The sequence below is a fragment of the Castor canadensis genome, chromosome 5 (genome assembly GCF_047511655.1).
Source record: "Castor canadensis chromosome 5, mCasCan1.hap1v2, whole genome shotgun sequence".
In the NCBI taxonomy this organism is placed as follows: Eukaryota; Metazoa; Chordata; class Mammalia; order Rodentia; family Castoridae; genus Castor; species Castor canadensis.
Genome location: NC_133390.1, coordinates 101,408,968 through 101,422,901, shown reverse-complemented (window position 1 = coordinate 101,422,901; position 13,934 = coordinate 101,408,968). Strand labels below are relative to the sequence as shown.

Sequence of the window (13,934 nt, the reverse complement as noted above, 5' to 3'; positions counted from 1 at the left end):
AGCAAACTTCCCCAGATGTGTGGGGAGCCGGAGGAACTTTTTAGGGCCAGGAGGTCAGCTTCCAATAGGCCAGCGGCCAACCCTAGCAAGGCACCTACTGGAAAGGCACGTTTGTGGCCATTATTGTCTCTAACTCCTTGAGGGACACAAAGCAGGAAAGTGAAGCTCAGGCAGATTAAGTGGTCTGCCCAGCATTTTACCCCAATCTCTCTAACCCAGCAATTCTCAAAACTTTTGGTTTGGGGACATCTTTACATTCTTAGCAATTATTGAAGAATCAGAATAGCCTAATTTTTGCGTGTATATAAATATAATACATAATATAGATAAATATATGTGCATATAGCTATATATTTATCACATTGCAGATATAACCCAATTAACTGTTAAAATACGATAGAAGACATTGTTTTAGCCATCAGAGCAATGATGCCATCACACATTATGTAATCTCTAGAAAACTCCACTGTGATGAAAATGGTCTGACCTATCAGATTTCCCAAGAAGATATGAGTCTCCCAGAGGTCTGGGATCACACTGTGAGAATTGATTTAACCTCCAATGCGTTTTATTGTCTAAGACCACACAGTGGTACATTCAGTGAATGACTTCCCAGTCAGGCTCTGAGTTCCCTTACTGCCTCACCTCCCACATCCTTTGCCTAAGAACTCCTCAACTAAACCCTATCCAAGTAAATGCTCAAGCGTCTTCCTGTGTCATAGCTTCTGGGTCAAACTAATACCTTCTCCTCTCTGGCATCCCCACTCTGGCTTTCAGGGCTCTGCTGAAATGTTGCCTGTCCCAGCCCCAGGCAAAATTGATCAGTTTTCATGAAGAGTACTTTCCTTTTACTTCTACTTCATTTTGCTGCATTCCGTTGTTTTCATGTGAGTTAGTGAAGTGTCTGCCTTCCCTTCTCTCATTCCCCAGTCTTGAAATGACTATCAGCCAACCAAAGAGCACTGGGGGCTGGACCTGGACCTACCCTTGAAGAGCTGAGTCTCCCTGAGCTACATGGGGAAAGAAATGAACATTTATTAATCTTAATTCTTCATTCCTGGCACCTGATACTTGTTCAAAACTGTTTTATTTGCTTTGTCTAATTATTCTAAAATAAGAAGTTATCACTGTCCAATGGGATTGTGGTTATTATTATTTTCTTTGTACTTCTCTGCAGTACTTTCTTCTAAATATAATATTGAATATTCTCTATAGCTTAGCACCTAATAGAAAAGGTGGATGTGTGTGATACACAGTTCTGTGTTATATATATACATATATATATATGCTTTTAATTATTTCTGCTACTAACAGCAACAAGTAGCGGTGTCCTCGATTGTAGTGAGAGTTCCCACGTTATCTACCATATGTGCATCTTCTTTTGTCTCCTGTAACTTTCTTGTCTTTGTGTTACCGTGGTTTTATCCTCATGTCCCGAGTAGAAGATTCCAGATGGTTTTTGTGTCTCATTTCCTGAATTCCTCATGGAATACTATTCATCTTATGGCCAGGCAACATGGAATTGTAACATATACACACAAAACCCATCATTTTAACTCTGCAGATCTCAATTAACAGAATGTTCTCTTGGAAACAAATACATCTCTCCATGGCCACCAGGGAGCCAAATTAACCGGTTGCCTTCATAAAGTTCAATAAAACATTTGCGGAGGAATGTTTCCCCACAGATGGAATTCAAAATGGATTGTTTTGTAAAAGGTTTTATCTCCTAGAATAACCGGAAAACAGAGTGTTTGAAGTAGTGACATGACACACTACTCATTACTAACAAAGAGCTTTCCACCCCTTGCACAAAATCTGAACTACTCATTTCTGTGCGAATGTAGAAGCTTCCACCGACAGGAAAAGAAAGCATGGGCTGCAGTTATTGTTTAATTGGCCGCAAGCTGGAGACTTGCTTTCTGTTCGGCTCCTGCTGTGCTGTTCCTATCAGGCCTGAGGTGATCATTGCAGCTGACTAACCGTGCTCACTCCCTCCACCAGACCCTACACCCTGAGCTGCCAGCTTCCCTGGCTGGACCTTCCTGTCCTCTAAAAAGGGCTGCAGTCTGTGTGGCATCTCTGCTCCAGGGAAGCCAAGCTTCTTTGACATGCAGGTAACGCTCCCATAAGCAAAGGCTGTAGAGCATCGTTAAAGTGGTGGGGAGACAAATAACACCCGTGCTGCATACCAAGTGGCATCACATTTAACTGAATCATTTTATTACGAATACATTAACGAAGCTGCCACCGTGAGCCACTGGTGTAAAATATGCTGGCAAAATGGATCTCTGCTAATTACATTTCATGCATATTTCAGAACTTTCCACAGGGATACAGGAGGATGGCATTCATAAAAGAGAATTTTACAACCAGGTTCACCTGCATTTGGCTCAAGACCCAAACTAGCAGTTAACAAAGATAAGTTCATTTACCTTGCCCGTTGTGTTTGTCTTAGCTAGAACGTTCTAATTCCTTATAACTCTATCAGTGCTACAGCTGTCACTGGCTGAGAATAAAATCCCTGTTCTAATCCACCTGGACACACATTATTGCAGAGAAGCACATGACTGTTAAATCATTTCCTCCCCACATTTGCTTTTTGTAGATTCATCTCCAGTTTATGTTAGACTGAGCTACAGAAATGAGCTTCTGGACGTGGGGGTGTGTTAGGACAGGGAAAGAAAAGAAAGCTATGTTACCTGCTTCAAGAGTGAATTGTAAAGAACACAAGTGATGGCTTTTGCATGACTTTTCACCCTCTTACTGTCTTCATTTTTCATTGCCAATAATGCTAGCTGATTACTTAACGAGATGAAAAGTCGTCCATGGGTTTCATCAAAGTGGAAAAGGCATCTGAAGTCCTGACTTTTGGGGAAAGAACAGGCTATCCTCTGGATGGACAGCTGGTACTGAATATCCCAGAGCCTCAAAACCTGGATGGGAAATGATAAAATCAAATAAATATGTCAAAGATAGCTCTAATTTTTTAGCCAACATTTTACTAGCTCACTGTAGACCCCTGGCAGACAGTCATTTCCTCCCCAATGTTGTAAATGGCTCATATTTCTGTCATAGCACACGTCTTTTTGCATGCCAGTTGTCTGTTAAATAGATCCTAAATTGTAAGCTCTTCAAGGGGAGCATTGTGTTTAACTCAGTCTCTAGAACAGGACTTAGCATTTAGCAAGAACTTATGATAGTTAAAATAATTCTTCGAAAATACCCACAGTGTCTTCCCCAGAAGCTGTGAATATGTTATCTTACAAGGCAAAAATAGTTTTGTAAGTATGATTATATTAAGAAATTTAAGATACAACGATGATCCTGAATTATTTGGGTGAATCCACTGAAATGACAAGGGTCTTTAAATGTGGAAGATGGAGGCAGAAAAGATTGGAGTGATGCAGTGTGAGAATTCTTCCTAGTGTCGCTGACTATGAAGCTGGAGAAAGAGCTGTGACCCAAGAAGCTGGAAAAGGCAGGAAAGGGAATTCTCCCCAGAGCTTCCAGAAAGTAACATAGACCTGCTAACACCTTGAGTTTAGTCCTAGAGAGCTGTATCAGAATTACAACCTGCAGAACATAACACACTGTAAATTGGTGTTGTTTCAAGCTACTGAATTTATACACATTTGTTAAACCACCAATGAAAGACTAATACAAATCTCTCTCTCTCTCTCCCTCTCTCTCTCTCTCTCTCTCTCTCCCTCTCCCTGCATTTATATATTTATGTGTTTTTGGTGAAGTAAAAGAACTGTCATTAAGTGAAATCAGGTTCAAATAAACTAAAGATACTACTCAGTGTAATCAAGATATGTAAATAACATGCATTTATCAATAGATTATAGAAGACAAACACTGAATCTTTACCCACAAGAAAGCTTGCTTTAAATTCAACAGAAATTAAATAATTGTTTTCCCTGTTCGTTCGTTCCTTCGTAGCTCCCTTAACTCCAGTGAGGATGAGTCACACTAAGTATACTGATAAGAAAACAGAAAGAACAGCCTTGCAGGTGCAAGTGTTGGACCATCAGTAGTGGAGCAGAAGTAACAGAGGCTAATAAGAAGTTAGAATGAAGATAGTGAAAACCTGGGTCATACTCCCTATTCCTTGCTAGTAGGGTGATCTCCGGCAAGTGTTCTGTTCTTTTTTTTAATCTCTGAGTTTTTAATGCAGTACCCACCTCATCCAATGCTATAAGAATTGGAGCCTGTGTCAAACATTTAACACAATGCAGTAAATGTTCAAAGAATGTTCTTCAGTGTTAACATTTGTTTTATTTTCCTCTTCTGTTAATATTCAAACATTAGAATCAAAAGGACTCCTTTAAGCAAAGTAGTCTACCTTTGCACTGTGAGCATTATTTCTACATTGTCTATGAAAGAAAGTTTCCAATTGAGTGCTTCTGACCCCAAAACAGAGGCAACCTCATAGATCTTATTTCAAATGACATGCTCCTTTGGAAAAAAAAAATCTGCTTAAAATGATAATTCTGTCCCCCTCTCCAAGTGCATCTACTCATATATGCACACAATTTTACGTACAAATTCTTTGGGTACACAGACATGCATGTCTCACACATATATCAAGGATCTGGGACTCTACACAATAGGAATTCCTACATTAACTGTTTAATATGGTCAGCCAAAGACATTCCCTTCTGGTTCTCTCTCACCCTCTTTTACCACATCTGTATAACTCTCCTCCTAAACCTCCTAAGCCTGGGTAAATAATCCCAGTTCCTTCAACCATCTTAATATCACTTTTCAAATCCTACTCCCTCCACCATGGTAGCCTATTGATTCTCTCTCACTTTGTTTTTTTCCATGTTTTGTTCAAAGGCAAATAGTCATCTAGATCTATGTACTTTTGAAAAACTATAGTAGGTGGTGTCCAATGCATAGAATAAAATAGCATCAGAGGGCTTTTATCCCAACCTATATCTCTGTACACTCAGACCCTGTCCTTGAAGATGGGTTTCTTTAACTCTTCGTACATTGTAGTTTCCTCCATAACAAGAAGTAATACTATTGTGTGTATATTACATATTTTAATCAAATATACAGCAACTTTCTGCTGAAAGAAGAATTGCTTGTATTTTCTCCTTTTCATTTATTATTCTCCCCAAGGTAAACATTTTAAATTTTTAAATTTTTAGTCCTTTTGCTTATCATAATTTTAAATAATATACTATTAACTGTTGCACCGCTGTTTTAAGACACTATCTCTGAGCATTTTCCAGTTCTCAAGGATCTGTTTTGGGCAAGGTGCTCAGACTTTAGTCAATAGTTGAATGAGTTCTTACCATTTATAGGGGCTGTGATATCTTTAAAGCAGTGTATTTTTTGCATTAGTTCATCAAGCTACTCCATCATGATTTTCACCTGTCTTGAAGACCTGATTAAGCAAAACTCTACATCTTATTCCCATGAACAAATAATCTAGCAAGATAGCTACCATCCCACCTTTAAAAATAAGATTATTTGAACTAAGATTAAGAATGTTTCTAGTTATGATCCAGTTTCAATGTAACAATGTCATTTTTGAATCTTAACTCAATTAAATTGACAAATCCTTCTTGATATTCACAAACCCCCTTGGATACTGTGGATGTTCAATGGATATTTTAGAAGTTGTTAAATGTTATAGCTCATCTAATAACTAAATCATTATTCAGTTCATTGATGAAAATATTAGATAGGATAAGTCTAAGTATGTAGCATTACTACATAGTTATTCACCCAACTTCAAATATTGTATAATTCTTGATGAAATATTATGGGGCTTTTTCAAACATTTTACAGAAATAATTATGCTTGATTTATAGAGTAACATTTATCTACCAATCCTTATAACAAATTTAAAGTGACCAAATCAATTCCTACCAGACAAAAAGAATTACCAATTCCTCTAAACATGAAGAATATATATTTATAAAGAAAAATGTGGTTTAGCTCAAGAGCATTGTATTAAAAATTCATTCTGGCACTCAATCATTGCTAATTTTTATATTGATAATGTTTAGATAGCTTTTCAGGAAATGTTTATTCTCAAATATATAAAGTCTGTAAGAACTAAAATGTACAAATATTTTTCAATGTGTTGATTTAAATATTACAGCCATAAGATTATTCACATCTGGATGATTCTCACTCATGATACCACTGATGGCAATGTTCTCATTATTAAAATTCCTATCTTATTTAGTATGGACCCCCTTCTAAGAGATAGAAACTAACTTCACGTCAGAATGATGACCTGGGTCATCTATACTATAGATAAGTGTAGATTAATAACTCAACAGTATTAATGCACTTTAATTTTCTCAGAATTATTTTAAATTGTGTTGTTCAAGTAATTTATATTGGGTTAAATATTTCATTTCATTTAATCATAGAGATTAAAAGAAAATTTTTAAATAAATGAACTATAACCTCACTAGTCTACTACAGGTTACTTCTTGCTATGGGCAATTAAAATTAGAAATATTATTTATTGGAATGTGTATAATCATTGATTTTCCTTAAAATTAATTTTTATTTTTCTTCCTCTGGGAAGCCTTAAACTCTCTCAATTAAAAAGTCCAACTTCTCTAATTCTCTATTTTTTTTCTCTTCTAAGAATCAAGCAGCATCGACATAGTTCCACCAATTCAAGAAACAATATTCAAGCATGATCCTAGAAATTATGTGATAGCCTGTGACCTCCCCCTATATTATCATATTCTATGCCAGTCAGTTTTTGGTTTTGGTTTTTGGTTTTTTGGGGGGGGTTTGGTACTGCTGTGGTTTAAACTCAGGGCCTTGTGCTTACTAGGCAGGCACTGTTCTACTTGAACCATGCCCCCAGTCCTTTGTGCTTTGGTTATTTTTTTAAAGTTTCTCTTTATGTCTCAGTCAGTCTGGACCAAGATCCTTCCATTTATGCTTCCCTGGTAACTGGGATGACAGGTGCACGCCACTGTGCCCAGCTTTTATTGATTAAGATGGGGTTTAGTGAACTTTTTGTTCAGGGCTGGCCTTATACCACACTCCTTCCAATCTCAGCCTTCCAGGTAGCTAGAATTATAGGTTTGAGCCCTGTGTCCAGCCTATGACAATAGTTCTTATACTTGACATTAAAAATGCCTGTTTTTTAATCACCTATTCTCGAATCCTTCACCCAGGTTAATTAAATCAGAATCTCTGAAGATGGACTCAGGCATTAGTATTTTTCAACATTTTTTTCCTGCATCTTTCCTAACCAATCTATATCCTTTTAATCACACAAAAGAACTCATATTCATTTGGTCTTTTCAATTAAGTCTTTGGAAGAAATGCCACTGAACTATCTAGCTATTATTTAAGAATCCCGAGCCTTAGAGTCAAGTTCCTTAATATTCAAGTTAACGTCTAAAACAAAATTAGGTCACAGGTTAGAAAGGAGTATATTTAATATTAATTTCAATTTCAGATGTTCTAGAAATGTTTTATTTATTATCTTTCTTTTTTTGGTGGGACTAGGGTTTGAACTCAGGGCTTCGAACTTACAAAGCAGGCACTCCACTGCTTAAGCCACACATCCAGTCCTTTCTTTATTCTTAATAGAAAAATAAACAGACTCCTAGTCCTAAAATTTGAATAACTGGCTCTTTTTTATTCACATTTTCCACAAATTTTCACTGAACTATGCTGTATCTACTTATGTCATTATACCCTAGAACTGGTGATGTCTGTCCCAACTTAAACTTGCTCAGCCAAGTTCTTACTGGAACAAATTTGGAACTCTCTATTTCACTACATTTCACATCAGCAGGAATAAGTAATTAACCTTAAGATTTTAATGTAAGGCAAAATTTAGCTTTTCTAATAATGAGGACATATTACACTCTTAGCCTTTTACTAATGCAGGATTATAAACAAATACTGTAATATTTATATGCATGAGAACCAGAAATCAGTGCATAGGATAGGTTCCTGCAGGCTCTGAAATTCTGTCAATTCTTTCTAAAATGTAGTAAAATTGCTCAATTCATTATCTAAAATTGTTGTATACAAAATAACAACAATTCAAATAAATTCAAGAAGGTATACTGGTGTATTGTTAGGATTGAATTAAGATGTAGGAAATTCACCATGTTTTCAGTTAGCTTTACTGAAGAATTCCCTGCTCTCTGCCAGAGACTATTATTCATATAGACATAATGAAACCTTAATAAATGTTTTTGTGTTCCCAATAATACATTTATAAATGGGTAATTTCATGGATAGCTAAGGTAAGTACATGAATAGATGTATGGATGGATTGAGAACCTGTTTTCAGAGCAATTTTAAAAACCAAATCGCATTATTCACATACTGGCAATGCTAAGTTTAAGTCAAAGTGTACTGTTAGAAAGCAAAAAGTTTCACATTTTCCTAACAGTGACATAAAAGTGAAGACGAAATAGAAAACAGATTCAAATGATTTGTTTGAAAAGCAATTGTCTTGGTTTCGTTAGACATTTACTGCTAACTCCTGACATTCTGTAGTAGATAAATACAAAATGAGAAGACAAAAAAGAGGATGTGTAAATTGCTGGAGGATTTTGAGGACAGCAGTACAGTAGCCCAGCTCCCCAGGAGTAATCCACAAAAATGGATACCCTATAGCAGATTATAAGATAATAGGAACTGAGAATATTGACTGTTCTCATACACCTTTATGTATTAGCAAGTCTACTTATTTAGAACTTAATCCTTCCAGTAATCCACAAAACCATAATCAGTAAGTATTTAAAGGCAATTTTGTTTGATATGATATATGCTACAGTATTTTTCTAGTGGACACCTGAGCTAACTTTTTTCCTTAAAGTCATATAACAGCTCTTCTTTTAAGAAAACTTGTTATCACTTTCCCCTAGGAATGAAATCAAACTTAGAATACTAACCTGAAATTAAAATTTTCTCCTGTGCTATTCATCCTTAAATGTTACCATAACTATTACATTCTCTCAAACTTCTCTCTCTCTCTCTCTCTCTCTCACATTTCTTTTTGTTTGATATGTTATTAGATGAGCATAATAACATAAAGTTTTTAAATGTTTAGCTAAAAGATGTGAAATGTTATCTTGTCACTTATATAATGAACAAAAGTTAACCAAAAATTTTTCAAGCTATTACACATCAGTAAGAGGACAGTCATGTCTATTTAAAAAATTAGAAAAAAAGCATGATTAATTTATGCACAAAAAAATCAAGAAATGCAAATAACCAGTAAATATTTTTAAAAGAATTCATTCTAATATCAGATCTACAAAAATAGAACACACAAATGGTTTCCATTATTTACAGTAGTATGGAGAAATAAGCACTTTTATACATCATTGATGAGTGAGTCAATTGGTACAGCATTTTGCAATGAAACAGGCAATATTTGTGTGAAAGTTCTTTAAGAAGTACATGCCTGTTCATGCAAAAGCATTACTCATAGGAATTTATAACAAAGAAATTAATTTGTGAGGTCTTAAATGTGTGTGTATATCTGATGCTTAATAAAGGTAAAAAATAGAAATAATATCTTTTTTAATCAATAGGTGATTAAATGATTGAATCATGGCCACCCACACCATAACATACCCTGTAAACAAGCCTGGGTATGGTGCATGCCTATAATCCCAGCTGCTTGGGAGTTAGAGATAAGATCACAGTCCAGGACCAGGCCTAACAAAAGCACAAGACCTTATCTGAGAAACAGCACACTAAACAACAGCATAGTATTTGGGAGTGGGGAGGAAGGGCAGGTCAAGTGCTACAGCCTTTGAGCATGAAGCCCTGAGTTCAATCCCTAGTACTGCCAAAACAAATAAATAACAGTGTAGTGAAAGAAAGAAAGAAGGAAGGAGGGAAGGAAAGGAAGGGAGAGAGAGAGAAAGGTCTATATGTACTCACATAGAAAGTTATCTAAAAGATTTTGTTTAGGGAAAAATAAAAATATATTTTATGTGATACTGCTTGCAGAAAAACTAATAAATACCACCCTATATTTTTGCACATATACCTGGATAATAATTTGTAACAACATACTGCGATATTTTAAGTACATAACAACAATATGAGAAGATACGTATCAGATGTTAATAATAATAGTTCTTTCTTGGAAGAGATATTGATTTAAGGAGGAAATGAGAAAGAGAACTATTTATTTTTTTGCACTATATGCAAAAAGTAGCACAATTAACTTGTGCAATTTAAATGAAATAAAAATACTTTGGTCCTAGGTGAGTAGATGGAAAGTGAGGGAGGGCAGTATACAGAAGAGAAAAGCATAAGGTGCAGTCCCCCAAACAAAAAAAAAGCCCGTGTTTTCCTTCCCAACCACAGCTCTGTAATGTAGATGCAGGCTGTAGGAAAAATCAGAAGCTCAAAGGATTAACTTACAAACTGATTTGATTCTGGTGGCCAAATCAGGATTAGTAGCCCAGGAGAGAACAGTTAGCAGCAGTAGAAAAGCTGAATTCAACTCACAAGTTGGAATGTTAGCGCCCAGCAGAGAAATCATTCCAAGGCCTTGAAAATCCTGTTTCTTCCCCTGTGGTTCCTCTTCCCAATCACCAGATTACTGGCTCTCAGCAGGGTCTTGCCCTAGAGACTATGGTTTTAAGAGAAACCACTCAGAAGTCCAAAGCAAAGTGCAATTAGGCTATTATTTAGTAGGATGCCAAATTGTAAACTAATGAACTTATTGTTTATTCATCAATGGAAAGTGGTAAATAGGAAGTCTTTGTATGATAGTTTAAGAATTTTAGTTGATAGATGCACAGCAGAGATGAAGGATTGAAGAATTTTTCTTGAAAACTAGTAGAATTATTAGTTAAGAGCAGCTTGGAGTCAGAGCAGTCTAAAAGTGGGGATACATGAGAGAAAACCTTTGCGGTATTTGGGGGAAAAAAAGACAAGATCTTTAATTAGAGGCATGGAAGCTGAGATAGAGAGGTGAGACAGACCATTATATTTTGATGGTAGAATCAACAGGAATTGCCAGTTGATTGGTAAATTTAAGAGAAAAGAAAAAGATTTACATTATAGGCAATATAGTAAGAAAAAAAACTTAGTAAGTTTGGAAAGATTTTAGACTGGAGTTGACTAAGTAGTTGAAGATGAATTTCTATTAAATTTATATATTTTCCATATATGTGTGTATATATATATATATACATCACTTTAGCATAAAACAAAAATTCAGATTCACTGAGTCTTAAAAACTGCTGAACCCCAAATGAGCTTATTAGCTATCTTTCCTTCTTTCTTTCTTTTTTTGTTATACTGGCATTTGAATTCAGGCTATTATACTTGCTAGGCAGGAACTCTACCACTTGAGCCACATCTCCAGCCCTTTTTGTATTGGTTATTTTTGAGACAGGGTCTCACTTTATGCCAGGTAAACCTGGACCCCAGTCCTCCTATTTGTGCTTCCCTGTGTAGGTGGGATGGCAGGCATGAACCACACCACCCAGCTTTTTATTGGTTGAGATGTGATTTCATGAAGTTTTTTGCCCAGACTGGCCTCAAACTGCAATCCTGAGTAGCTAGGGTTACTGACTTAAGCCACTCCACTTGGCCTGCCACCTTTCTGCTTATAACCAAGTGTCTTGAAACCTCTCATATCTTTAACAATATCTTAAAGTCAGAAATTCTGAAAAATAGATGTTTTACAGACAAAATGAAACATTTTTAGAGATTAAGAAATTTGCCTAGGTGGATACAGTAGTGTGCTCAGAATTTAACATAGGTTATCTGGTGCTAGTGCCATATTTTTTCCACATATTTTAAATATCCTATCAAGTGCTTGGTTTGTAGCTTGATGACAGAGTACATGTTTAGAATGTGCAATGCTCTGGGTTAGATTCCCAGCATCCCAAAATACAAACAAAAAATATTCCACAATATTATCAAATAGAAATGGGCTGATACACTTAATTAAAATGTTCTTACTGTACTTAATATTCTTCAGATTAACTTAAATTTCTAATTTAGTGATTCTCTTCAATAATATATAATTGATGCCTATTCACCTTCCCCAAACAACATTTTCTCTTCCCCATGTCCATGGCTTCCTATTGAATTAGTGAGAACTTTGGAAACTCTTAAGATTTGACATATTGAGTACACAATAAAAAGAATTGAAATCATGTGCATGTGGTTTGATCACAATTTTAATGAAATAGCTGTGGTATTGAAGGACAGATTGCAGGAGGTCAAGAAGACACTTCTTCCCAGGAAATGCCTGTCTGCATTTGAAAGATATCCCTGCCCTCAGGCAACACACAAAAAAAAGGCTATAAAACCCAATCCCCACCTTGACCCATGGGACCACCGGTTTCCGGTCCCCCTGCATTCCCTGCCATGCAGTCCTTCTCTTCTCTTCTCTACAAATCATATCATTCCAACCTTTATTTCTGGAGTCTGCCTGTGCTTTCATTCTCAGAGTGGGCTCAAGAACCCTGAGCACCTGACATTCCTGTATGTGTCATCTGTGCATCATATTTGGTGATGCATGAAGGGACCAGCCTTCACCTGAGTTCTCCAAAGGTTGTGCCAAACTGGGAAAGACTGCCTAGGAAGGTGACGGTAACCATCTGGCACTCCAGTGGAGTCTGTTCTCTAGGAGAGCCCCCCACCACAGCCTAGCTACAGTGGACCTCTCAGGCTGACTTTCTCTCTCTATCGCTCTCTCTTGTTAAGGAGTGTTTCTCCCGAGGGAATCTGAGGAAAAACTCCAAGCCCATTACAGTTGTAAGGCAGGCAACCTGAAAGAACTCAGGGTCCAGCTGGGGGCTGATACCAGACTGCCAATGCTACATGGGTGGAGCCAAACTTCAGTGCACTGAGGCTTTTTTCCCTCTCCTTAAGCTCTCTCTCTCTTTCAAACTCTGACCCACTTAGGAGGAGCTCTGAAAATAGCCAGTGGAAAGGAAAGTTTGTCTTCAAGCTACAAGGGTGCTGTGGCCAGGACACTCCCTGGTGTCATCCAAAGGCTGGAAATGCAATTTCCTGACCCACCCTGAGGCTCCAAAGGCAGCTAAGTCTCAGACCCCTCCAGCATGTCCATGGCAAACAGACAATCAGATCTTTCCTGCTTCTTTCATAGTTTCTGTGGCCCAAGAGTGGAGGTCACCCCTCGCTTCCAGTGCTCCAGTACTGCCCTTGGGCAGGATCTACCTGGACAGCAGTGGTGACCAATAATCCCTCATACGTTGAATCTGGAAACTCTCTTTTCCCCCAATCCTCAGCCTATCCTTCCCCTTTCCCAAGCAGTTCAGGATGAGGGTCCCCCTCCCCCCTTTGCTCTAAACAGCAGTGGGCTTCCTTCTTCAGGGAGTTTGGGGAAAATCCCTGCAGGTACCAGAAAGTGCTAGTCTCTAACTTAGACTTAATAGTCTTTGTCAAACATCTGGTTAAACTGGTTGAATGGGTTCAGCAGCCTGTCCTCAGGGAAAAGAAAAAAAAAAAAACTGTTAAATGGCAGAAACCTCAGGGTCTTCTCCATTTTAGCCCCTTACCACAGCAAAAGCCTTCAGATGCTCTCTCTCTCTCTTTTCGTAAAAAGCACATACGCCTCACAGGATATATGGGGGACAGAAGTCTACTTCATCAGGAGTCTGCATCCATGCCTCTGCAGGGGTCCTCCCTCTAGTCATGCAAGCCCTCTTGTTTGCTTTGATAGAGTTATTTTTAAATTACAAGCCTACAGGTGGTAGAGGAGAGCCAGGTACCGTACCTGGGTCACAGGGCAAACAGACAAGTCAAAATAGAAAAGAAATTGGTCAGGGATAATTTTGGTGGGGTGGCTACACCCAGAATACCTAAAATCCTCCATGACCTTAGCCACAGGTGGCAGTAGCAAGAGAGCAAGGGAGAGAGGGATCCCTCTCCCACATAGAGTTTCTCCTCATCTGGGGATGCCTAGGTAA

General features: G+C 37.5%; 1 protein-coding gene across 6 annotated transcripts in view; it reads right to left on the bottom strand.

Annotated features, from left to right (window-relative positions):
- Nucleotides 1-13,934, bottom strand: part of Wdr49 (WD repeat domain 49) — a 167,136-nt gene that overhangs the window by 90,019 nt on the left and 63,183 nt on the right. For all 6 annotated transcript variants that reach the window (XR_012448048.1, XR_012448047.1, XM_074073848.1 and 3 more), the window contains one exon: nt 2,703-2,936. Coding sequence is in view for 4 of the 6 variants with exons in the window: in XM_074073848.1 (XP_073929949.1) it covers nt 2,703-2,936 (234 nt within the window). In the remaining 2 variants the exon portion in view is untranslated. The remainder of the gene's footprint in view (nt 1-2,702; nt 2,937-13,934) is intronic.